We start from the raw sequence: 26,662 nt of genomic DNA on the forward strand, positions 1-26,662 counted from the left end.
GCTATGCACATTTTTCCTGTCGTGCTTTGATGCCCTCGCACTGTTGTCTTTCATAGCGTTGCTAAATTCATGTCAATAGAGTCCCTGTGTGTGTGTGTGTGTGCGTGCATGTGTGCGTGCGTGCATGTGTGTTTGGCGTGTGTGTGAGACAAAGAGATCTCAGACCGTCTCAGTGCCGATGAGATTGGAGAGGGAAGCAGGTGTTATTTATTGCTTTAAATGCATTTATTGCAAGTTTATTCAAATACTGTAACAGTAATTCATAAATTGCAACATTTACGAGCCTTTGAATTTTACTACCTAGCAACATACGTTTGTAATATGTCACATGCGTTCATATTAGCATTTTATTTTTTAAAGCTTTAGAATGGCAGTGTACAAGCGTTCCACATTTACTGGCGTCATACAACAGAAAACTTTAACTGGAACACTCTTAGTAACTAGTGCACAAAAAAACTCTTTGCAAACTACGCCACCAAATTTGAATGAAACAGCATAAAACACTTTCCCCCATTGGGACGATGCTATTCTACCCGCACATGCATGGTCCAATGAGGGCCCCATAACCGTTGAACCAGCATGGACTAGCCCGTGTTGGGCTGGTGTGGGCTTGGTGTGGGCTAGCCTGTGATGATCTAGCCCATGTTGGGCTGGTGTGGGCTTGGTGTTGGCTTGGTGTGGGCTAGCCTGTGATGAGCTAGCCCGTGTTGGGCTGGTGTGGGCTTGGTGTGGGCTAGCCTGTGATGAGCTAGCCCGTGTTGGGCTGGTGTGGGCTTCCATGAGATCACAGTAATGATAGTTTTAACCATATTTTGAGGCTGTATATGTTATGTTTACAATCCTCTTCTTTGTAAACAATGAATAAAACCTTATATTTTGGGTTATGATAAAGATAGACGGTTAAACTAAGCTCATGAGTTGAGTTACAGTATATCCTTCAAAATATAAATGGGCAAATATCAAGGATGATTGAACAGCTTCCCAAAACCCAGACCGTAGCTTTATTATGATGTAGTTATTGGATGGGACTGGGATTGTGTTATGAGGGTTTGGACCTTCAAAACCAATTATCTCAGAATCATCTTTTTGCAGAACCTTATCATCCCCTCTCTCATAATGACTGACCAAGCTCTACCATATGTAGAATAAAAGGAAGCCTTTACCGTAGCCTTGCTTTCACCAAATACCAAATGCACCACATCATTTTATTGCCAAGGACACCGCCATATTTGACATAGATTACTTCAATGTAGATTTTTCACTATTGATATTTCTGAAGCAAGGATATGCATCCTGAAGCAAGGATATTCTTGATACCATTTGAAAGGATACACTTTGAAGCTTGTGGAAATGTGAAATTGATGTAGGAGAATATAACACATTAGATCTGGTAAAAGATAATACCATCATCTTTGAAATGCAAGAGAAAGGACATAATGAATTTTTACAGCCCAGGCGCAATTTAGATTTTGGCCACTAGATGGCAGCAGTGTATGTGCAAAGTTTTAGACTGATCCAATGAACCATTGCATATCTGTTCAAAATGTTGTATCAAGACTGCCCAAATGTTAATTGTGCACTCTCCTCAAACAATAGCATGGCATTCTTTCACTGTAATAGCTACTGTAAATTGGACAGTGCAGTTAGACTAACACGAATTTAAGCGTTCTGCCCATGTCAAATATGTATTTTTTTTGTTACTTACAACCTCATGCTAATCACATTAGTCTGCGTTAGCTCAGGGGGGGGACACCGATCCCGTAGAGGTTAAAGTGACTATGCATAGATTATAAACAGAGAATAGCAGCAGAGTAAAAGTGGGGGGTGGGGGGCAATGCAAACAGTCTGGGTAGCCATTTCATTAGCTGTTCAGGAGTCCTATGGCTTGGGGGTAGAAGCTGTTGAGAAGCCCTTGGGACCTAGACTTGGTTCTCAGGTATCGCTTGCGGATGCAGTAGCAGAGAGAACAGTCTATGACTAGGGTGGCTGGAGTCTTTGACAATTTTTAGGGCCTTCCTCTGACACCGCTTGGTATAGAGGTCCTGGATGGCAGGAAGCTTGGCCCAAGTGATGTACTGGGCCATACGCAGTACCCTTTGTAGTGTCTTGAGGTCGGAGGCCAAGCAGAGTTGCCATAACAGGCAGTGATGCAACCAATCACCTTTGGGGTAATTTTGCACCTAGCACTTAATTGCTCCCAACATGTAATTGTGCCCATAATGATTTGATAGAAAGCTGCAGTTCTCTATTCCTTCCAAGACCAGATAGACAGATAATCTGCAGAGATATAACAAGTGGTAGAAAAATGACTCAATATCATACTTGAGTGAAAGTAAAGATACCTTAAAAGAAAATGACTCAAGTAAAAAGGAAAGTCACCCAGTAAAATACTACTTGAGTAAAAGTCAAATAGTATTTGGTTTGAAATATATTTAAGTATCAAAAGTAAAAGTAAACGTAATTGCTCAAATATACTTAAGTATCAAAAGTAAAAGTATAAATCATTTAAAATTCCTTATATAAGTAAACCAGTTTTAGTTTTTACAGATAGCCAGCAGCACACTCCAACACTTAAACAATAATTTACCAACGAAGCATGTGTGTTGAGTGAGTCCACCAGATCAGAGGCAGTAGGAATGATCAGGGATGTTCTCTTGATAAGTGCGTGAATTGGACCATTTTCGTGTCCAGCTAAGCATTCAAAATATAACAAGTACTTTTAGATGTCAGGGAATATGTATGGTGTAAAAATATATATATATATTATATATATATATTTTTAGGACTGTAGTGGAGTAGAACTGCAATACAGAACTCAGATACACTGCAAATCTACAGTGCTGTGAAAAAGTATTTGCCCCTGTCTCAAATTTTCCCTGTTTTTGCATATTTTTGATACTGAATATTGTCAGATCTTCAACCAAAACCTAATATTAGACAAAGGGAACATGAGGGATGCTTTGCTGACTCAGGATCTGGACGACTTGCCTTAGTAGGAATCATGAATTCTGCTCTGTATCATAGAATTCTACAGGAGAATGTCAGGCAACCCGTCTGTGAGCTGAAGCTGAAGTGCAGCTGGGTCATGCAGCAAGACAATGATCCAAAACAAACAATCAAGTCTACATGAAAAAGGTTCAAAAGCAACAAATTTGAAGTTTTGGAATGGCCTTGTCAAATTTCAGACCTCAATTTATTTTCATATATTTCTTTTTAACCTTTATTTTAACTAGGCAAGTCCCAATTGAGATGTTATGGACAGACTTGAAACAAGCAGTTCATGATTGAAAACCCACACCTGTTGCTTATTAAAGCAGTTCTGCATGCAAGAGTGGGCCAAAATTCCTCCACAGCGATGTGAGATTCATCAACAACTACAGGAAGCATTATACCAGCTACCCTGGTATATGCACACATAGTGCTGTGTTGGTGTTTATTCTCCTATAATATCCTTAAATATTCTAAATATGCGTATTTTTATGGTATTTGGGTTGCTATACCATTTGGTTTGAAGTGTTTTTTTGAGGATAGGTCCCGCCCTACCATTCCCATTGTTTCACTAGCAGCGATGCTAATGCTGGCTGTGGGGTAAGTAAATAAAGAAAACAAAGAAATATTTTTGGTCATTGTCTCTCAGGATCAACAGATGAATTACTTTTTGTCAGTAAAATTATGTATATTTCAAAATTAGATGTACAGTGGGGCAAAAAAGTATTTAGTCAGCCACCAATTGTGCAAGTTCTCCCACTTAAAAAGATGAGAGAGGCCTGTAATTTTCATCATAGGTACACTTCAACTATGCCAAACAAAATTAGAAAAGAAATCCAGAAAATCACATTGTAGGATTTTTTATGAATTTATTTGCAAATTATTGTGGAAAATAAGTATTTGGTCAATATAACAAAAGTGTATCTCAATACTTTGTTATATACCCTTTGTTGGCAATGACAGAGGTCAAACGTTTTCAAGGTTTTCACACACTGTTGCTGGTATTTTGGCCCATTCCTCCATGCAGAACTCCTCTAGAGCAGTGATGTTTTGGGGCTGTTGCTGAGCAACACAGACTTTCAACTCCCTCCAAAGATTTTCTATGGGGTTGAGATCCGGAGACTGGCTAGGCCACTCCAGGACCTTGAAGTGCTTCTTACGAAGCCACTCCTTCGTTGCCCGGGCGGTGTGTTTAGGATCATTGTCATGCTGAAAGACCCAGCTACGTTTCATCTTCAATGCCCTTGCTGATGGAAGGAGGTTTTCACTCAAAATCTGACGATACATGGCCCCATTCATTCTTTCCTTTACACGGATCAGTCGTCCTGGTCCCTTTGCAGAAAAACAGCCCCAAAGCATGATGTTTCCACCCCCATGCTTCACAGTAGGTATGGTGTTCTTTGGATGCAACTTTGTCCTCCAAACACGACGAGTTGAGTTTTTACCAAAAAGTTATATTTTGGTTTCATCTGACCATATGACATTCTCCCAATCTTCTTCTGGATCATCCAAATGCTCTCTAGCAAACTTCAGACGTGCCTGGACATGTACTGGCTTAAGCAGGGGGACACGTCTAGCACTGCAGGATTTGAGTCCCTGGCGGCGTAGTGTGTTACTGATGGTAGGCTTTGTTACTTGGTCCCAGCTCTCTGCAGGTCATTCACTAGGTCCCACCGTGTGGTTCTGGGATTTTTGCTTCCCGTTCTTGTGATCATTTTGACCCCACGGGGTGAGATCTTGCATGGAGCCCCAGATCGAGGGAGAATATCAGTAGTCTTGTATGTCTTCCATTTTCTAATTATTGCTCCCACAGTTGATTTCTTCAAACCAAGCTGCTTACCTATTGCAGATTCAGTCTTCCCAGCCTGGTGCAGGTCTACAATTTTGTTTCTAGTGTCCTTTGACACCTCTTTGGTCTTGGCCATAGTGGAGTTTGGAGTGTGACTGTTTGAGGTTGTGGACAGGTGTCTTTTATTCTGGTAACAAGTTCAAACATGTGCCATTAATACAGGTAACGAGTGGAGGACAGAGGAGCCTCTTAAAGAAGAAGTTACAGGTCTGTGAGAGCCAGAAGTCTTGCTTATTTGTAGGTGACCAAATACTTATTTTCCACCATAATTTGCAAATAAATTCATTAAAAATCCTACCATGTGATTTTCTGTATTTAAAAAAAAAATTGTCGGTAATAGTTGAAGTGTACCTATGATGAAAATTACAGGCCTCTCATCTTTTTAAGTGGGAGAACTTGCACAATTGGTGGCTGACTAAATACTTTTTTGCCCCACTGTACCTCCCCTTTATATGGCAGTCGTTTTTAATACATAAATATTAAATATTGAAAATGTACGTCAAAATTCTCAAAACTAAGTGATACGACAACAAATTATGGTAAATCAGCTTTTTAGTACTAATGTGGACTGTACTTTGAAAAAAGCTGCACATTATTTAAGGGAAACGTTTATAACTTTGTTTTATGGAATATGCAAATTAACTTTTGGGGTATTTGTTTTTATTTCAGATTACAGTAATTACATGAATATTTATGTTTTGATCAGAATTAAGGTAATATTTTGCTATGATTGTTGCTTTTTCTAATAGTTTCTTCTTGGTGTCAAAATGACCCCCGTTGGTAATCCATGTATGTAAAATATGTTGGTAGGATGAGGGTTAAATGGACACAACATTTCTCTAGACATTTTTCATTTGAGTTGAAGAAGTCTTAAGTGACATTTCTTACCTCATCCATACAACAATCCTTGCCTTCCACTTCAATATCTCTCCAAACAGCCCAACTTTCCTCTCGGTCTCCCCCTGTACAGCAAAACAAAATGGCCATCTGACTGATAATTCACAGTGATTAAACCTCTATGTTTGTTTTTTGCCTGAGAGCTCTTTTTTACGATGGGGGAGATAAGAGAGTCTATAAGAGCAGGGATTGCTGGCCTTGAAGTGCTTGTGTGGGCAGCCATTAGTGGATTTCCTTGGGGAGAAAGCCCTCTGTATGATGGTATCAGTACCCCGTGCTAGGAGAAGTGGAATAGTGGATGGCCCAAAGGTATCAGGTGGTCACACCGTCCGAGAAAGAGGCAGAGGGGATCGCTATCTCGTCTGATAAGAGAGAGAGAGAGAGAGAGAGAGAGAGAGACTACCCCAAAGCATAGGAACACAGACAGACATAGACAAAGCACACGCACAGACTGACCACACACACACAACACGACACACACAGGTATTAATACTGGGGGAGACAGAGACCGTTTTCCACCCACCTTCCCTGACCCACTGATAGAAAGGCAGAAAAGGGAGAACAGGAAAGGAGTGGCACGAGTGGGAAAGAGGGGTTCTGATAGAGAGAAAAAGGCATGGACAGGGAGGCAAAAAATGAAAAAGAAGAGAACGATAGAGAGAGAGAGAAGGGGGTGGCGGCGATGGTAGCTTGTTACCAAGGCTTTGATCCAGCAGCCTATCTACAGTATAACTACATGCCACCGCGAGCGGACTTTGACCGGCAAGACAGCATCGTACCCTGGAAACTAGGATGTCTGCACAGAGCTTTTACCGAGGGTGAGTGAGAGTGTGTGTGTCTAACGGGATCAGTGTGCTGATAACAGCTTTTTTATTTGAATTTATTTCACCTTTATTTAATCAGGTGTCCAGGTTGAGAACAAGTTCTCATTTGCAAATGCGACCTGGCCAAGATAAAGCAAAGCAGTTCGACACATGCAACAACACACAGAGTTACACACGGGATAAACAAACATGCGGTCAATAATACAGTAGAAAATCAAATCAAATCAAATCAAATTTTATTTGTCACATACACATGGTTAGCAGATGTTAATGCGAGTGTAGCGAAATGCTTGTGCTTCTAGTTCCGACAATGCAGTAATAACCAACAAGTAATCTAACTAACAATTCCAAAACTACTGTCTTATACACAGTGTAAGGGGATAAAGAATATGTACATAAGGACATATGAATGAGTGATGGTACAGAGCAGCATAGGCAAGATACAGTAGATGGTATCAAGTAGAGTATATACATATGAGATGAGTATGTAAACAAAGTGGCATAGTTAAAGTGGCAAAAAAAAGTCTATATACAGCGTGTACAAATGAGGTAGGATAAGGGAGGTAAGGCAATAAATAGGCCGTGGTAGCGAAGTAATTACAATCTAGCAATTAAACACTGGAATGGTAGATATGCAGAAGATGAACGTGCAAGTAGGGATACTGGGGTGCAAAGGAGCAAAATAAATAAATAAATACAGTATGGGGATGAGGTAGTTGGATGGGCTATTTACAGATGGGCTATGTACAGGTGCAGTGATCTGTGAGCTGCTCTGACAGCTGGTGCTTAAAGCTAGTGAGGGAGATATGAGTCTCCAGCTTCAGTGATTTTTGCAGTTCTTTCCAGTCATTGGCAGCAGAGAACTGGAAGGAAAGGCGGCCAAAGTAAGAATTGGCTTTGGGGGTGACCAGTGAGATATCCCTGCTGGAGCGCGTGCTACGGGTGGGTGCTGCTATGGTGACCAGTGAGCTGAGATAAGACGGGGCTTTGCCTAGCAGAGACTTGTAGATGACCTGGAGCCAATGGGTAAGCTTAGCTTACTCTACTGTCTGACTGCCCCATACTGGGCTCGAATCAGTGATCCTCTTCTTCACAAACACACTTGACCGCCCTCCTTGTCAACGTTCCAAAGGCTTGAGCCACAGAAAAATAATCTATCTCGATGGCTCGATCCGCGACATTTCAAGCTTGATGTGGTACGTTCTTAACTCCGTTACACTCACCCCTTCTTAACTCGCCACACAGTGAGCTACTCCAGCCGTTGAGATGAGCCCAACTGCCAAGCCATGCCACGGTACCACTGTCTGTACCAGGGGTCAGTCAGCATGTTGCTAACAGCTTCCTACATGTTCCAACTGCCACATACTGGGCTCAAACCAGTGAGCTTCTGCTTCACAAACACACGTGACCGCTCTCCTTGACAACGTTGCAATGGTTTGAGCTGTCAGAAAAAATATCTAATTCGATAGCTCCTCGACATTTTAAGCTTAAACGTGCTTGTTTGCGTCATTGTGTGTGTGGAAGAAAACTGTTTCAGTCAGTTTTATTCCATTTGGTGCCGATACAATTTGAGGTGTTAAACTCAACTCGTGTGTGTGTGTGTGTGTGTGTGTGTGTGTGTGTGTGTGTGTGTGTGTGTGTGTGTGTGTGTGTGTGTGTGTGTGTGTGTGTGTGTGTGTGTGTGTGCGTGTGCTTGCGTTTGTGTGCATCAGTCTGTCTGTCTATGAGCGACTGTATGACTAACATTTTTCAGGGTGGGTGTGATATTTGAAATATGTACAATATCTGTGTTTTTGTTTATGTACAGTAGATTTGTAAATGGGAAGGGTGAGTATGTTTAATGTTGTATCACTTCTCTCTCTACTCCTCTGTCTGTCGACTCCTTCGGTCATCTCCCTCTCTCTCCCACCCTTACTCTCTCTATTTCCTCCCCTACTCTCCTCTCCCTCTCTCTCCCACCCTCTTATCTCTACCCTCCTCTACCCCCCTTCCCTGCCTCTCCCTCCCTTTCTATCTCCCCCTCCTCTACCTCCCTTTCTCCCCCTCCTTCTCTCTACCCCTCCCCCTTCCCCCAATCCTCAATCTCTTTTCCTCTTCCCCCTCACTTCCCCGCCCTCTCTGTCAGGTGACATGGGAGGTGACGTGTTGGTGGACGTGGGTTCAGGGCCCACTCTATACCAGGTGTTGAGCGGCTGTGAGGTGTTCGACACTGTGTTTCTCACAGACTTCCTGGAGGTGAACAGGCAGGAGCTGAGGCGTTGGCTGCAGGGTGAGGGCTACAGCAGCCTGGACTGGACCCCCTACCTGCAGCATGTCTGCAAGCTGGAGGGCCGACGGTGGGTGCTGATGTTAGTGTTAGACCAGGGTCGTACTCATTAGTGCGTACCGTCGCAAAACGTTTTGCAACGGAAAACAAAGGCAAGCGTTTCATATTGGACAAGTTAAAAAGGTTGAACAGGTTGTCCCTTCCTGTTTCAGTCACTTTTCTTCCATTTGGTGCCTAATGAATATGATTTGAGGAGTTAAACTCAACTCCTTGAGGGGCGCATCCACAGAGTCTGCTGCTTTTCACTCTTGCCTATAAACTCTCTAACAGATTTAGACCTGGGGAATCAGGTGCGGGGACTGACTTCCTAGCATATATTGATTGGTCAAGTAAGTGCTGACTTTTGAGGACAGACATTAAATAATGTATGTTTATTGTTTTTAATTGTTTGTATTGTTTGTTGTTTTATTGTCCTGATCAGCCCTTCAGCGTGGACCGAGAAAGCCGCGCGCCTGCGTTCTGTTGTCTCCGACATTCTCCCCATCGACGTGCATCTCCCCCGCCCCCTGCACCCTGACTCCCAGCTCCCCACTGCCGGCGCCGACTGCCTGGTGTCCTGCTTCTGCCTGGAAAGCGTCAGTCCTGACCTTGCCTCCTTCACCCGGGCTCTGGGCCACATCAGGGGCCTTCTCCGGCCCGGGGGCCACCTGCTCCTCATCGGGGCCCTGGGTGAGAGCTACTACATGGGGGGGCCCGGTGTGCGCATCCCTGTGGTGCCCCTGGATGAGGCTCAGGTGTGTGCCAGCGTGAGGGCCAGTGGGTACACGTTGGTGAGGCTGGAGGTGTACACGCTGCCCCAGGGCATGATGGTGGGGGTGGACGACGTGACGGGCGTGTTCTTTGTGAAGGCCAGGAAGCCATAGAGGAGAAGGAGGAGGAAAGGAGAGGAGGAAAGGAGAGGAGGAGGAAGGTGGGTGAAGGTGGGAGGGGAGGGAGAGTAGTGGAAGTAGGAGGAGGATGTGAGAGGTTGGAAGACACTAGGATGAGTAGAAGTCTAATAGAGATGAGGTCAGAAAGTAAACAATAGATGATGAGGAAGATACAGAGTTCAAAAAGAGAGAAAGAGGTAGAGGATGTTGGAATAGTGAGAAGGAGAAAGGGGAAAGATTGGAACAGAACAGTGAGGAAGTAAACAATAGTATGAGATTAAAAACACATAAAGAAAATAGTATTTTCAATGGGAGAAGTGAAAGGGAGAAAGAGTAGGAGAGGAAGATTGCTAACAATTTCCACAATAGAAATCCAAATAACATTTATGGCCCTTCACTGACATTTGACTTAAAGAATAAAAGGCATACTTCTGCCCCCTACTGTTGAAATGAACTCTCTGACGCGTCATGATCTTAGTCTTGATCCCACTGGTTGTGCATTTACATAGGCAGTCCAATTCTGATCTTTTGCCCAATTATTCGCAAAAGAGCTGATCTTATTGGTCAAAAGAATTGGACTGCCTGTGTAAATGCAGCCACTGAGTATTTGGGTGTATGCCCAACGCATTCAAAGGCAATTACTTCATAGAGCCTGAATTGGACTAGCTTGGTGGAAGACCCAAGTATGTTTTCATACTTGAACTTCGACCCGAGAAGTCATGTAAATCTAACAGTGAAGTTATTTTCTATCAGGATTATGGTTAGCCTTTTAGGGTTACTCAGCGATTGGCCATATTGTTAGGTGTTAAAAAAAAATGTGTTAGTTTGTCACGGAAAGGACTAAATAGGCTTTTAGTCATAAATTAGTTAGATTTTATTTTATTTTTTACATCAAAGTTCTATGCTCTCAAAACCATTAACAAATCCTTTTGTATGTTTAAAATATATTTTTATTGTTGTCTCTTATTGTGTTATGTGTTATTTTCTCTGGCTACCTTTGGCTTGTTGGTCAATGTTAACTTGGCTTGTGGCTTCACTGACTTTGCCTGAAGTGAAATAAAAACGTTGAACCTGTTTCTGACTGTCCCATTTCATTCCAGTCTGTTCTCAACTACTACAAAGAACTTGTATATTCCACTTAATTTATACTCCAGAGCAGCGGTTCCAAAACTGTGGGTTCGGGGCCACACGTGGGTAGCAGCAGAGGTCCAGGTAGATACAGGGGATGAAATGTGTTGTGGGTTGTAACCAAAAATGTGCTCAAAACACTCAAATCTACATTCAGTTGGATGTTTTGAATAAGAGGGTTCATTATTTGTATGATATTTTTGGTCTTAGTTTGTGTTTTCACCGCTCAACCCTTTACGGTGGGTCACGACTACATAGAGACCTAAATTGGTTGGGTCACGAAGCAAAACAGTTTAGGAAACCCTGCACTAGAGAGCGCTATATGTTGGGTCATGGGTCACTGGTCACTGGTCACACGTGACAAGGAAGTGAAAATGCACAAGTATGGAGAGCATAAGTAATTAAAGGAATACTGCACAATAACATTGAATTTCCTTTACCTTCCGGGAACAACACTGACTGAAACATTTAGAAAGAGTTGTTGGGATTCTTTATTTTATTGGAGAACTACAGGTGTTTCTGTAGATTTGAGGAACTGCTGAATACTGTTGGCTGAGACGTTTCTGGATACAATACTGCCTCCTAGTAGTACTGCCTCTTATTGGAGCTGTCGCCGATTCCAAGGCAGAGGTCATCTTTTGAACAACAGGTGGTCTAGCGGTCGGTCTGACATTGGTCTATAGCAGTCACCGCCGATGCCCACAGCACATCTATGTCTGTTTTGGCGTGCTCTCGAATCCCAGCCCCACCGCTCATCCGCTCTGTCCAGCTCCTCCTGCCTGTCTGTCTGTCCTGCCTGTCTGCTCAATCAAAAAGAGTGGTAATTTCCAGACAGACCCAGGTCCCTTGGTGCATCACACCACGGATCGCTTCACGTAGCCAGCCAGTACAGTGCCTTTGAGCCGGTGCTTGGTGGAGTCATAGACCCCCCCGTCTAGAGCTCTTGGAGGAGAGCTTAGCACAGATCTCACTGTGCTCACACTGCTTCAGCTTGGAGTTGGCTACACTCATCCCAAGTCTAAGTTTTGTGTCCACCTGAATGAAGGAATTCATTTGTTTATATATGTGTCAAATTGAAAACATGCTACATTGAGTTGCTTCAGCCATTGTGAATACAACACTACTCACATGAAAATTCTCAAGGACAAAAAACACAAAGTCAAAAGACATTTCCGTTGTGGTACTCCTCGTTATCAGATGGACACATGATTGCACAGCTCATGCCAGATGTTATATTGGGCACTCTAAAGGTACTATACATACAATTAAATTGGAAACATACATACAATATACAGTATGTAATACAAATAAGCCTAAAACATGATCACAACACTGAACTAGATCAGCAGTGCACTAATTTACCTCTCTGTCCTTCATTGTCTCATCCTCCTCTTTCACACTCTTCTCGACTTGGACCCTGTCCTTGCTCGCGTGTCTCCTGGCTGCTGTCTGCTTCGGCTTACTTGCTATGCTGCCCTCTTCCCCTCCATTTTCCATCACCTCTTTCTTCCTCTCTTCCTCTTCTTCGTTATCTCTTAACATCTCCCATAGGTCAGAATCCACCTTCATCAGGCAGATCTCCTGGATGAACTTCTTCACCTTGACCTTGAACTGCTCCTTTGCTTTCCTCTCCTCCAAAGCCTGAGCATCCATGTTGGCCCCACCTTTGATCAGGTTTAATTCCTGGGTGACACAGATATTCCATCACCTGCTCAGCCTCCAAGTTGAAGACAACCCATACCATCTTATCAGGGCATGGCGATAGATCCTGTACAGTCAGGGTCTGAGTCTTGAACTGGACGTGTTTCTTCACAACCTGCCTTCTGAACTTTGAAGCAGGACGAGGGCTTAAATCTGGTCTGACAGTCTGTAATGACTCCTTCTTGGCATCATTGTTTGGCACAGTGACTCTGACTCTAATGGCGCCGACAGAGATGGCCGCCTACTTCCGGCGCCGACAGAGATGGCCGCCTCGCTTCGCATTCCTAGGAAACTATGCAGTTTTTTGTTTTTTTACGTGTTATTTCTTACACTAGTACCCCAGGTCATCTTAGGTTTCTTTACATACAGCCGAGAAGAACTACTGAATATAAGATCAGCGTCAACTCACCATCAGTACGACCAAGAATATGTTTTTCGCGATGCGGATCCTGTGTTCTGCCTTACAACCAGTGTAACCGAGTGGATCACATGCAGCGACCAAAAAAAAAACCGACTCAGAAAAAGAGGGAAACGAAGCGGTCTTCTGGTCAGACTCCGGAGACGGGCACATCGTGCACCACTCCCTAGCATTCTTCTTGCCAATGTCCAGTCTCTTGACAACAAGGTTGATGAAATCCGAGCAAGGGTAGCATTCCAGAGGGACATCAGAGACTGTAACGTTCTTTGCCTCACGGAAACATGGCTAACTGGAGAGACGCAATCCGAAGCGGTGCAGCCAGCGGGTTTCTCCACGCATCGCGCCGACAGAAACAAACATCTTTCTGGTAAGAAGAGGGGCGGGGGCGTATGTCTTATGGCCAACGTGACATGGTGTGATGAAAGAAACATACAGGAACTCAAATCCTTCTGTTCACCTGATTTAGAATTCCTCACAATCAAATGTAGACCGCATTATCTACCAAGAGAATTCTCTTCGATTATAATCACAGCCGTATATATCCCCCCCCAAGCAGACACATCGATGGCTCTGAACGAACTTTATTTAACTCTCTGCAAACTGGAAACGATTTATCCGGAGGCTGCATTCATTGTAGCTGGGGATTTTAACAAGGCTAATCTGAAAACAAGACTCCCTAAATTTTATCAGCATATCGATTGCGCAACCAGGGGTGGAAAGACCCTGGATCATTGTTACTCTAACTTCCGCGACGCATATAAGGCCCTGCCCCGCCCCCTTTCGGAAAAGCTGACCACGACTCCATTTTGTTGATCCCTGCCTACAGACAGAAACTAAAACAAGAAGCTCCCACGCTGAGGTCTGTCCAACGCTGGTCCGACCAAGCTGACTCCACACTCCAAGACTGCTTCCATCACGTGGACTGGGAGATGTTTCGTATTGCGTCAGACAACAACATTGACGAATACGCTGATACGGTGTGCGAGTTCATTAGAACGTGCGTTGAAGATGTCGTTCCCATAGCAACGATTAAAACATTCCCTAACCAGAAACCGTGGATTGATGGCAGCATTCGTGTGAAACTGAAGGCACGAACCACTGCTTTTAATCAGGGCAAGGTGTCTGGTAACATGACTGAATACAAACAGTGCAGCTATTCCCTCCGCAAGGCTATCAAACAAGCTAAGCGCCAGTACAGAGACAAAGTAGAATCTCAATTCAACGGCTCAGACACAAGAGGTATGTGGCAGGGTCTACAGTCAATCACGGACTACAGGAAGAAACCCAGCCCAGTCACGGACCAGGATGTCTTGCTCCCAGGCAGACTAAATAACTTTTTTGCCCGCTTTGAGGACAATACAGTGCCACTGACACGGCCTGCAACGGAAACATGCGGTCTCTCCTTCACTGCAGCCGAAGTGAGTAAGACATTTAAACGTGTTAACCCTCGCAAGGCTGCAGGCCCAGACGGCATCCCCAGCCGCGCCCTCAGAGCATGCGCAGACCAGCTGGCCGGTGTGTTTACGGACATATTCAATCAATCCCTATACCAGTCTGCTGTTCCCACATGCTTCAAGAGGGCCACCATTGTTCCTGTTCCTAAGAAAGCTAAGGTAACTGAGCTAAACGACTACCCCGTAGCACTCACATCCGTCATCATGAAGTGCTTTGAGAGACTAGTCAAGGACCATATCACCTCCACCCTACCTGACACCCTTGACCCACTCCAATTTGCTTACCGCCCAAATAGGTCCACAGACGATGCAATCTCAACCACACTGCACACTGCCCTAACCCATCTGGACAAGAGGAATACCTATGTGAGAATGCTGTTCATCGACTACAGCTCGGCATTCAACACCATAGTACCCTCCAAGCTCGTCATCAAGCTCGAGACCCTGGGTCTCGACCCCGCCCTGTGCAACTGGGTACTGGACTTCCTGACGGGCCGCCCCCAGGTGGTGAGGGTAGGCAACAACATCTCCTCCCCGCTGATCCTCAACACTGGGGCCCCACAAGGGTGCGTTCTGAGCCCTCTCCTGTACTCCCTGTTCACCCACGACTGCGTGGCCATGCACGCCTCCAACTCAATCATCAAGTTTGCGGACGACACAACAGTGGTAGGCTTGATTACCAACAACGACGAGACGGCCTACAGGGAGGAGGTGAGGGCCCTCGGAGTGTGGTGTCAGGAAAATAACCTCACACTCAACATCAACAAAACTAAGGAGATGATTGTGGACTTCAGGAAACAGCAGAGGGAACACCCCCATCCACATCGATGGAACAGTAGTGGAGAGGGTAGCAAGTTTTAAGTTCCTCGGCATACACATCACAGACAAACTGAATTGGTCCACTCACACAGACAGCATCATGAGGAAGGCGCAGCAGCGCCTCTTCAACCTCAGGAGGCTGAAGAAATTCGGCTTGTCACCAAAAGCACTCACAAACTTCTACAGATGCACAATCGAGAGCATCCTGGCGGGCTGTATCACCGCCTGGTATGGCAACTGCACCGCCCTCAACCGTAAGGCTCTCCAGAGGGTAGTGAGGTCTGCACAACGCATCACCGGGGGCAAACTACCTGCCCTCCAGGACACCTACACCACCCGATGCTACAGGAAGGCCATAAAGATCATCAAGGACATCAACCACCCGAGCCACTGCCTGTTCACCCCGCTGCCATCCAGAAGGCGAGGTCAGTACAGGTGCATCAAAGCTGGGACCGAGAGACTGAAAAACAGCTTCTATCTCAAGGCCATCAGACTGTTAAACAGCCACCACTAACATTGAGTGGCTACTGCCAACACACTGTCAATGACACTGACTCTACTCCAGCCACTTTAATCATGGGAATTGATGGGAAATGATGTAAATATATCACTAGCCACTTTAAACAATGCTACCTTATATAATGTTACTTACCCTACATTGTTCATCTCATATGCATACGTTGATACTGTACTCTATATCATCGACTGCATCCTTATGTAATACATGTATCACTAGCCACTTTAACTATGCCACTTGGTTTACATACTTATCTCATATGTATATACTGTACTCGATATCATCTACTGTATCTTGCCTATGCTGCTCTGTACCATCACTCATTCATATATCCTTATGTACATATTCTTTATCCCCTTACACTGTGTATGACAGTAGTTTTTTTGGAATTGTTAGTTAGATTACTTGCTCGTTATTACTGCATTGTTGGAACTAGAAGCACAAGCATTTCGCTACACTCGCATTAACATCTGCTAACCATGTGTATGTGACAAATAAAATTTGATTTGATTTGATTTGATTTGATTTGATTAATGGGAGGCAGTGGCATCTTGGTGACCATATTGGCTCCATGAACTGCCTTCAATGGCTTGGCGCTATGGAGGTAGATGTCTTTCACCACGCAGGTTTGATCCCTCTTGGTCCGGATGGGTTGCAGTGGCTTCCGGATGGGAGGAACAGTAGCCTTCCCTGACTGCTGAGATGTTGGAGCTACATGCAGTCCTTGACTCTTCCCATTGCAGAACGACCTCTTCTTCTGCAGTACTGGGATTCTGGAGGGAGGATGGGGCCTATTTTCCTCAGTCTCAACCTTTTCCACAGGCTCCAAACTGGATGGGCCATATCATAAAGTAGCTTCATAATCAACACCTTCTCATACTGACTCAATGTGACCATGTCAGCAGAATTAACTGATGACTGTGTTCACTATGGGATATTGTTCTGACTGTAAACTTTTAAGCCCTTTTTTAACTAGGTAGCGCTCTGTTATACTAGGATGATTTGTAGCAACACTGTCGGTAATAACTTTACAATATTAGTTGACTTGAGTAAACCAAAGAAAATTCACATTTTAGAGTCATACAGTCATACAGTCAGTGACCATCTCCAACTTCAAAGCCAACCATTTAAAACCTAGCTAACTTAGTATCACGTTACTCTATATGTTTCATACATGTATTGTAATCGTATTTAAACAACTTTATTTAATATAACAAGACATAATAATAGCTATTATTTTATTATAGCTTTGATATAGGCCTAATACAAATATTCAACATATTCAATACAAAACTTTTTTTTAAAGCTTAAACATGAAAACATAGTGTTCTAAAACGTGCTTAAACAACTATATTTCGAGTGATAGGCCTACATTCGGATTAATATTATTTTACGATAAGAAAAGGGCATGAAACTCTTGTGATTTTTTTTTTGCTCTAAAGACCCCCTCCCCCTTATAAACGCCACACCTCGTTGTAGGCTATGACTTTCCGTACAGAGGAAAACAGTGCTTTTGAGTTTACTCTATTTGGAGTTGTGTCAGATCGCAGACTGAGCGAAGGCGGAAGGGAGGGGGGGTATTTAAACTAGTCACAAAGAAATGTCTTGCCAAACGTCTGCGCCGTGCGTCCTGACAAAGTACCCACGCCAAGATGGGTAGGCCCACTCACATAACGCAAAGGATTCAACTTTGGATAGGTTATTTCGTTTTATTTGCAGTTACTGATGTTTTGGGTAAGTTTGAACTATATGATGGAAATGTGCTACTTCTAGCGGTGTGCGGTTGCTGCATCTTGAACATCGATGTAATAATGAATCATTGTTGAAAGAGGGCGCAAAACGCAGTTCAGACAGGGAAATAGACTACAGCTAGAAATACACGTTAGACACTGTAGTTTCTTTAATGGTCGCATGAAATGGTAATATCGCTACAAATAAGGGCATTTAATAGATGCAGTATCATCAGTTTGGCTTTTATTATAGAAAATCATTGTAGTTTTTATTAAACTAAATTAATCATAACTGGATAAATGGATAAAAAATGTTAACTCCAAACTCGTTTTGTTGTAACTTCTCTAAATCTGTCCACGTAGCTCCCCGTGCTCTCCCCAGACTGTTTGAGACTGGCCTCCAGTTTCCATCTTTCCCCTTATGACTCCTTACCACCTGATGAGATGACAAAGGGGAATTATAGGCTTAGCATTCTGCTAGTAAGAGGACCATGTTAATTGTGTGTGTGTGTGTGTGTTGTGTGTACATGCGAGCGCGTGTGCAGGTGTGTCCCATTACTTGAGGATCAATAAGCATGTCAAAAGTGATTCGTTTGATTGACAAGAATAATCACTATTTATTAAAAAGGTGACTTAAGTCATAAACACACATGTACACACCAAATTACTGTAGGCTATCTACACCCTTACAAAAAAAGTCTTACAGGAACCCTGCATGAAGAATCCTACAGGATTCCTGCAGGATATTTATTCTGCAGGATTCCTGCAGGATTTTTGGGACCAGTTTCCTATAGAAATCATGCAGGAAGTCCTTCAAGTAAATAATCCTGCAAGAATCCTGCAGATAGTCATTTTCCTGAAGGACAACCCGCAGGAATTGTCCTACAGCAAAATGGCCCCAAAATCCTTTTGATAACCTGTAGATAAGATTCCTGAAGGTAATTCTAAAATATTTTCAGGGCCATTTTCCTGTAGGACAGACAACCTGTGGGATCTCTTCCTCATCCTTTAAAAATAATGGACATAAATCATAAGATATCTGATTGCATAGGAATTGTATTATTCAATGCAGCAACAGCGGGCGTGTTTGATTGTCCATTTCACCAGCACTGCATTATTAAACATGATTCCTAGGAGAAAGAAAATGAGATTCTGAATAAATATGGCAGAAGTATAGGTAAAAGAGTGAGAGTAATGGTGACGTCACATGAACAGCTTATGTGTATTGGTGTAAAGGGAAACAAATGTCTGCAATGGTAAACTTGGTGATAGTTGGTTTTAATATGGCTGGTACCAACAACATCTGTGAGTACTGCTATGCGTGTGTGTTAGGCTCCATTTTAAAGGGAGAAATGAGAGGCTGAAACTATGTGTGGTGGTACCTTTGCCTGCAGGACTGTCGAGTGCTGCTTTCTGTGGTGGTCAGTCTCACTTGTTTATAGGCTCTGTCTTAACTGGGGAGGGGAGGAGAGAGATGAGAGCGAGAGAGTTCCGAATATAACTGCAGAACTGTGTGTGTGTGTGAGTGTGAGTGTGAGTGTGAGTGTGAGTGTGTGTGTGTGTGTGTGTGTGTGGTGTGTGGTGTGTGTGTGTTACATGAAAAACAGCAACAAAATTGTGCAAATGATATACTGTAGTAGTAAAGGAAACCGTATCACCTTTAAATAGAAGACTACTGGACTAATGGAGCTGCAAATGAGACAAAGATTCAGAAACAGAAACATTATTTTATTATAGCTATTATTGTTATTATATAGGCCTAATACAAATATTCAACATACTCAATACAAAAACTATTTTAAAAGCTTAAATATGAAAACATAGTGTTCTAAAATGTGTTTAACTGTATATTGACTGGTAGAACTACATTCGGATGAATATTATTTAAGGATAAGAAAAGGGCATAAAATGCTTGTGCTTTTTTGTTGCTCTAAAGCCCTTATAAACGCCACATCTCGTTGAAAAGTAGACTATGACTTTCCGGACAGAGGAAAACAGAATTTACTGTATTTGGAGTTGTGTCAGATCGCAGACTGAGCGAAGGCGGAAGGGAGGGGGGGTATTTAAACTAGTCACAAAGAAATGTCTTGCCAAACGTCTGCGCCGTGCGTCCTGACAAAGTACCCACGCCAAGATGGGTAGGCCTACTCACATAACGCAAAGGATTCAACTTTGGATAGGTTATTTCGTTTTATTTGCAGTTACTGATGTTTTGGGTAAGTTTGAACTATATGATGGAAATGTGCTACTTCTAGCGGTGTGCGGTTGCTGCATCTTGAACATCGGTGTAATAATGAATCATTGTTGAAAGAGGGCGCAAAACGCAGTTCAGACAGGGAAATAGACTACAGCTAGAAATACACGTTAGGCACTGTAGTTTCTTTAATGGTCGCATGAAATGGTAATATCGCTACAAATAAGGACATTTAATACATGCAGTAATATCATTTTGGTTTTTATTATAGAAAATTATTATCTTTTTAATTAAACTAAATTCAAACATAGCTGGATAAATGGATAAAAAATGTTAACTCCAAACTCGTTTTGTTGTAATCTGTCAAAATCTGTCCACATCGCTCCCCGTGCTCTCCCCAGACTGTTTGAGACTGGCCTCTAGTTTCCATCTTTCCCCTTATGACTCCTTATCACCTGATGAGATGACAAAGGGGAATTATAGGCTTAGCATTCTGCTAGTAAGAGGACCATAAGTCATAAGTAGCTGTACCGTGTGTGTGTGTGTGTGTGTGTGTGTGTGTGTGTGTGTGTGTGTGTGTGTGTGTGCGTGTGTGTGCAGGTGTGTCCCATTACTTGAGGTTCAATAAGCATGCCAAAAGTTATTCAATTGATCGCCAAGAATTACCACTATTTATTAAAAAGGTCATACACACACCAAATGACTGTAGGCTATCTACACCCTAACAAAGAAGTCTTACAGGAATCCTGCATGTAAAATCCTACAGGAATCCTGCAGGATTCCTGTACGATTTTCAGGGCCAGTTTCCTGTAGGACAATTCCTGCATGAATGCTGCAGGATCCTGTAGGAATCATGCAGGTAGTCTTTCAAGAAAACTTTTCCTGAAGGACTACCAGAAGGAATTGTCCTAGAGCAAAATGGCCCCAAAATCCTTTTGATATCCTGTAGATATGATTCCTGAAGGTAATTCTAAAATATTTTCAGGCCATTTTCCTGTAGGACACCTGTGGGATCTCTTCCTCATCCTTTAAAATAATGGACATAAAACATAAGATATCTGATTGCATAGGAATGTTATTATTCAATGCAGCAACAGCGGGTGTGTTTGATTGTCCATTTCACCATCACTGCATAAAATATGAATAAATATGGTAAAAGCATAGGTAAAAGAATGAGTCAGTTATTGGCTTAATCAATAAGTGCATCGATGACATCCCCGCCACAGTGACCGTATGTACATACCCCAACCTGAAGCCATGAATTACAGGCAACATCCACGCTGAGCTTAAGGCTTGGGCTGCTGCTTTCAACGTGCGGGACTCAGGCAAAGCATCAATACAGGACTAAGATCGAATCGTACTACACAGGTTCTGATGCTCGCCGGATGTGGCAGGGCTTGCAAACCATTACAGACTACAAAGGGAAGCACATCCGAGAGCTGCCCAGTGACAAAAGCCTATCAGACGAGCTAAACTACTTCTATGCTTGCTTCGAGGCAAATAACACTGAAACATGCATGAGAGTACCAGCTGTTCCGGAAGACTGTGTGATCACGCTCTCTGCAGCCGATGTGAGTAAGACCTTTAAACAGGTCAACATTCACAAGGCCGCAGGGACAGACGGATTACCAGGACGTGTACTGCAAGCATGCACTGACCAACTGGCAAGTGTCTTCACTGACATTTTCCACCTTTCCCTGTCCGAGTCTGTAATACCAACATATTTTAAGCAGACCACCATAGTGACTGTGCCCAAGAACACTAAGGTAACCTCCCTAAATGACTACTGAAGTGCTTTGAAAGGCTGGTCATGGCTCACATCAACACCATTATCCCAGAAACCCTAGACCCACTCCAATTTGCATACCGCCCCAACAGATCCACACATTGCTTAGTCTTGCAGGAATTGTCATGGTCCTGCAGGAATTTCAACATTTCTGTAGGACGTCATGCTCCTGCAGGAGTCCTGCAGGAGCATTGGGGATTTTGTCAATCCTACAGGATTCCTGCAGGACACCTTCACAAAGGGTAGAATTCCTGCATGATTCCTGTAGGACTTTTTGTTCGTGTGCGCCCTTGCACATTTAAATATGTACGATTGCTGTATGTATACTATGCATATGTGGGTGCACGTGTGCGCATGAGTGTCTACATGCTATGTTTACGTAGAGTTTGGTGAGTGACTCTACTGTCATTTCAGGTTCCAACATCTGTACATCCCGAGGGGCCAGCACATGTAAGCAGTGTCTGGCTGTACATCCTACCTGTGCGTGGTGTTCCCAAGAGGTGTGTCTAAATTCTCCCTGATATCTCCTTCAATTCTCCTTTCCTGAGGGATCACTGATCCGTGTAACAGAGGTGGTTTGCCTATGACCTAAATATGTGCGCTAGCTCCCCTGAGCTAATGCCTAGGCTTAGCTCAGAAGGCTAACACAGTCTTGTGGCACGCAGACGACTCCTGTTTGGACATGTTGTAATCAATCTGATGATTGACATCAAGGAAATTGGGCCACAGAATAGTGTTGTAATTGTAGTTAATGGCAATGGATGGGGACTGCACTTTGGCAATTCCCTGGCATGTGTTACTCCCTTCCTCCCCGAAATGTTTATAAATTTTCTCCATGTATTCATCCCTATGATTATATTTCTGGGTTGCTCCACTAATTCTGTGTTTTTTGAGAAGTGTAACTTGGTCAAAAAGACCTGAATTGACCTATTTTTTTTTACATTGTGTCAGAAAGAGAACATGTTCAACCTCATAAAAAACACCTTTTCACATCTCAAGATGTTAAATAGAAAAATGACTATAGTAAGTGCCTATTAAGTGCCAAATAAAGTAACAGGGTTGACCGTAATAGGGTTAACGATTTCTTCTTAAATCAACCATGAATCCACTTGTGACAGGGGGAATTTAAGCTTGTTGTGTGCAGCAGGTAGTGGCAATTGAATCCAAGCTAAAAGAAAATACATGTGAAATTGTTGAAACAATTTTAGCCTGTCTATTTCTAGGTAACAGGGTTGATGTGCTATGCTCGGCCCACTCAGTTTTCCACCACAAACAATCAGAAATGGCCAAAAAGAGTTCACTTTTACTCTATGATTTTGATTATTAGATGTTCATATTTCAAAATATTTAAAAAGGAATCGTTTCACTGTATCAGAGAGATACTTCAGGATTTTGGCAATGAAGCCCTTTATCTACTTCCCCAAAGTCAGATGAACTCATGGATAACGTTTTTTATTTCTCTGTTTGGAGGAAGTTGCTAACTAGCGTTAGCGCAATTGATAACTAGCGTGAGCACAATGACTGGAAGTCTATGGTAACTGCTAGCATGCTAGTTAGTTTTGACTCACAAAACTACCTCTAACTTCCTTCATACCAGATGCAGAAACATAAAACATGTATTCATGAGTTTCTGGCTCTGGGGAACTAGATAAATAACTTCATTGCCAAAATCCCAAAATATCCCTTTAAAACGAGAGTTCAGTTCATGTAAGAGGGTTGACCTTAAAATGAGAAACAGAAGTAAATGATTCACTAATCACATGAAATAAATAGTCATCTTCAGAAATGACTTACAAAGATGGTGAAATTTTGAGACACTTTGGGATTAAGTGGGTTAAAATCTTCTTAGAAGTGATACAGGTTGACTTAGGGACATGTCAAAATGAAGAATTTTGGCACTTTAGCAAGCATTTATTCATATAAAAAATATGATTTTTGGAATTCTCCATATGGTCTATATTATATTAAGTAGCAAATCATTTACTATAACATGCTTTTAAATTCAATATTGGTCCACAATTTCTAATCCAAATATTAAAGTGGAACGACCCTTCTATGGCATGGGGCATGTCAGGACTTGCCCTTTCACCTCCATGGCCTGGCCAAAAACAAGATGGCCTACCCCAAACAATACATAGGCTGTGTTAGAACTGCTACTTCTAGCTTTTTTGAAGGGAATGGTAGAGATTATTAACACTTCCTGTTTCTCTCACTAACTTCCTGAATTGTTCCATCAGGACTTTGGGCAGGGTGTGGCAGGCTCGTCTCGTTGTGACCTGAAGCGTAACCTATTGGTGGCGGGCTGTGCTCCTCCGACCGCCCTTGAGTTCCCCACCAGCAAGCTGCAGGTGAAGGAGGACCGGCCCCTCAGCAACAAGGCAGCCGGAGACACAGCCGACGCCACGCAGATCCAACCTCAGAGACTCCACATCACCCTCAGACCAGGTGAGATTATTAGGCTGAGACCAGGTAAGATTATTAGACCAACACCAGGTGAGATTATTACACATAGATCAAAAGAGATTATGCCTATTACATTTAGGCCAAGTGGGACTAACACAATGAAACCAGGTGGGATTATTACACTCAGACCAGGTGATATTATTATACCCTCAGACCAGGTGAGATTATTACACGGACAACAAGTGAGATTATTACACTGGTGGGATTATTGCACTCAAGACAGGTGAGATTATTACACATTCAGAACAAGTGAGACTTCATGTCGACCTCAGACCAGGTGAGATTATTAGACTGATACCACATCACCCTCAGACCAGGTGATATTATTACATGAGACCCGATGAGGTTATTACATGCAAACAGCTCATCCCAAATTTCCACCTCTCCCCCTGTCAGATGACTCCAAGCGGTTCACAGTGAAGGTGCGCCAGGTGGAGGACTACCCGGTGGACCTGTATTACCTCATGGACCTGTCCTTCTCCATGAACGATGACCTGTTCCGCCTCCGCACCCTGGGGAAAGGCCTGGCCAAGGAAATGGGACGCACCACCAGCAACCTGCGTATGGGCTTCGGAGCCTTCGTGGACAAGCCACTGTCACCTTACATGTACATCTCCCCCAAGGAGGCCCTGCTCAACCCCTGTCACGGGTAAGCCAGGGTTATTAAACCAGGGATAACTTTGTTTTAATTTTTGTTTATCCTTAATTTGAACAGGTTCATGACATTAAAATGGGGAATATACCTGTATATCCACATTGACACCAAATTTGCACCCTTCTATCAATAAAACACCAAGAACTATCAGTCCTTGTATGACTTCCTCTTTAAACTTGAGAGTGGTCACGTTTCCCCAGCCCGTCCTTCTTCTCACCAAACAGTGGCAAGGTCAGGCTATTGAAATTGTAGGTTGTGCCTTTAAACTGTCATGTATACAAGCTAGCTGTTGGTGTTGAGTCATTCTGAGACTCTGTGGGTGATGATGCTTAGTCAGCGTGTAGGAGTCAGACACAAGTAATCCAGAGATCTCGACGGGGGTTTAAGGAGCGAATACAAGATTGGCTGTCTCCACCCTGGTTTAGCTGAACTTTTCACTGGTTTGAGGTTTTGCTCCCTCACACTCCTGTTATCTTTTTCTCTCTCTCTCTCTCACACACTCTCTCTCTCTCTCTCTCTCTCCCTCCCTCACGTCATCTCTCTCTCCCTCACTCACACACACACGTCATCTCTCTCTCTCTCCTCTCTCTCTCCCTCACTCACACAAGTCATCTCTCTCTCACTCCCTCACTCACACAAGTCATCTCTCTCTCTCCCTCACTCACACAAGTCATCTCTCTCTCTCTCTCTCCCTCACTCACACAAGTCATCTCTCCCTCTCCCTCACTCACACACACCATCTGTCTCTCTCTCTCCCTCACTCACACACACGTCATCTCTCTCTTTCGCTCTCCCTCACTCACACACGTCATCTCTCTCTCCCTCACTCACACACGTCATCTTTCTCTCTCACTCACTCACACACATCATCTCTCTCTCTCTCTCTACTAGAACAGTACTGTATATAGTGCATATGTACAGTGCTTTTTCTACATTTTGTTACGTTACAGCCTTATTCTAAAATGGATACAATATTTTTTTTCCGTCATCAATCTACACACAATACCTCATAATGACAAAGCAAGAACAGGTTTTTATAATTTTTTGCAAATGTATTCAAAATAAAAAACACAAGACCCTTTGCTATGAGACTCGAAATTGAGCTCAGGTGCATCCTGTATCCATTGATCATCCTGGAGATGGTTCTACAACTTGATTGGAGTCCACCTGTGGTAAATTCAATTGATTGGACATGATAAGGTCCCACAGTTGACAGTGCGTTTCAGAGCAAAAACCAAGCCATGAGGTCAAAAGGATTGCCCGTAGAGCTCCGAGACAGGATTGTGTTGAGGCAGAAATCTGGGGAAGGATACCAAAACATTTCTGCACCATTGAAGGACAACGACTCTAAGCACACAGCCAAGACAACGCCGAAGTGGCTTCGGGACAAGTCTCTGAATGTCCTTGAGTGGCCCAGCCAGAGCACGGACCTGAACCCAATCGAACATCTCTGGAGAGACCTGAAAATAGCTGTGCAGCAACACTGCTCTTCCAAACTGACAGAGTTTGAGAGGATCTGCAGAGAAGAATGGGAGAAACTCCCCAAATACAGGTCTCCCATGCTTGTAGCACCATACCCAAGAAGACTCGAGGCACACTTACAAAGGTGCTTCAACAAAGTACTGAGTAAATGGTCTGAATACTTAAGGAAATGTGAGATTTCAGTTTTGTATGTTTAATAAATTTGCTAAAATGCCTAAAAACCTGTTTTTGCTTTGTCGATATGGACTATTGTGTGTTGGTTGGATGAGGGTAAAAAACGATTTAATCAATTTTAGAATAAGGCATAACAAAATGTGGAAAAAGTCAAGGGGTCTGAATACATTTCGAATGCACTGTAAATCAATTAATTTTATTTACCTTTATTTAGACTGTAAATCAATGAGATGATAGAGGACGCCATTTTTTTATGAGCATGGCCTTATTTCTATTGTAGCATATTGGATGACTGTCATTCATATTCCATTCACATTGATAGGTTTGTGATACTAAAATTTTCCCTATACCCATCATGAGGTCGTTACAATCTAGCATATCAATGAAC

General features: G+C 43.2%; 2 protein-coding genes across 5 annotated transcripts in view; both read left to right on the forward strand.

The window, feature by feature from the left end:
• Positions 1–6,158: 6,158 nt before the first annotated feature.
• Positions 6,159–10,827, forward strand: LOC112223306 (phenylethanolamine N-methyltransferase). Its single transcript, XM_024386318.1, has 3 exons — positions 6,159–6,552; positions 8,684–8,894; positions 9,306–10,827. The coding sequence occupies exons 1-3, from the start codon at positions 6,351–6,353 to the stop codon at positions 9,745–9,747; spliced, it is 855 nt and encodes a 284-aa protein (XP_024242086.1). The 5' UTR covers positions 6,159–6,350; the 3' UTR covers positions 9,748–10,827.
• A 6,518-nt stretch (positions 10,828–17,345) lies between these two features.
• The window catches only part of itgb3b (integrin beta 3b), a 41,864-nt gene continuing 32,547 nt past the window's right edge, over positions 17,346–26,662 (forward strand). The window contains exons 1-4 of one of the 4 annotated variants that reach the window (XM_042305274.1): positions 17,346–17,524; positions 21,915–22,000; positions 23,738–23,945; positions 24,360–24,612. In XM_042305274.1, coding sequence (XP_042161208.1) covers positions 17,443–17,524; positions 21,915–22,000; positions 23,738–23,945; positions 24,360–24,612 — 629 coding nt within the window. In that variant the 5' untranslated portion in view covers positions 17,346–17,442. The other 3 variants (XM_024386961.2, XM_024386962.1, XM_024386963.1) reach the window with 3 other exon arrangements.

The sequence above is a fragment of the Oncorhynchus tshawytscha genome, linkage group LG24 (assembly GCF_018296145.1).
Source record: "Oncorhynchus tshawytscha isolate Ot180627B linkage group LG24, Otsh_v2.0, whole genome shotgun sequence".
NCBI lineage: Eukaryota > Metazoa > Chordata > Actinopteri > Salmoniformes > Salmonidae > Oncorhynchus > Oncorhynchus tshawytscha.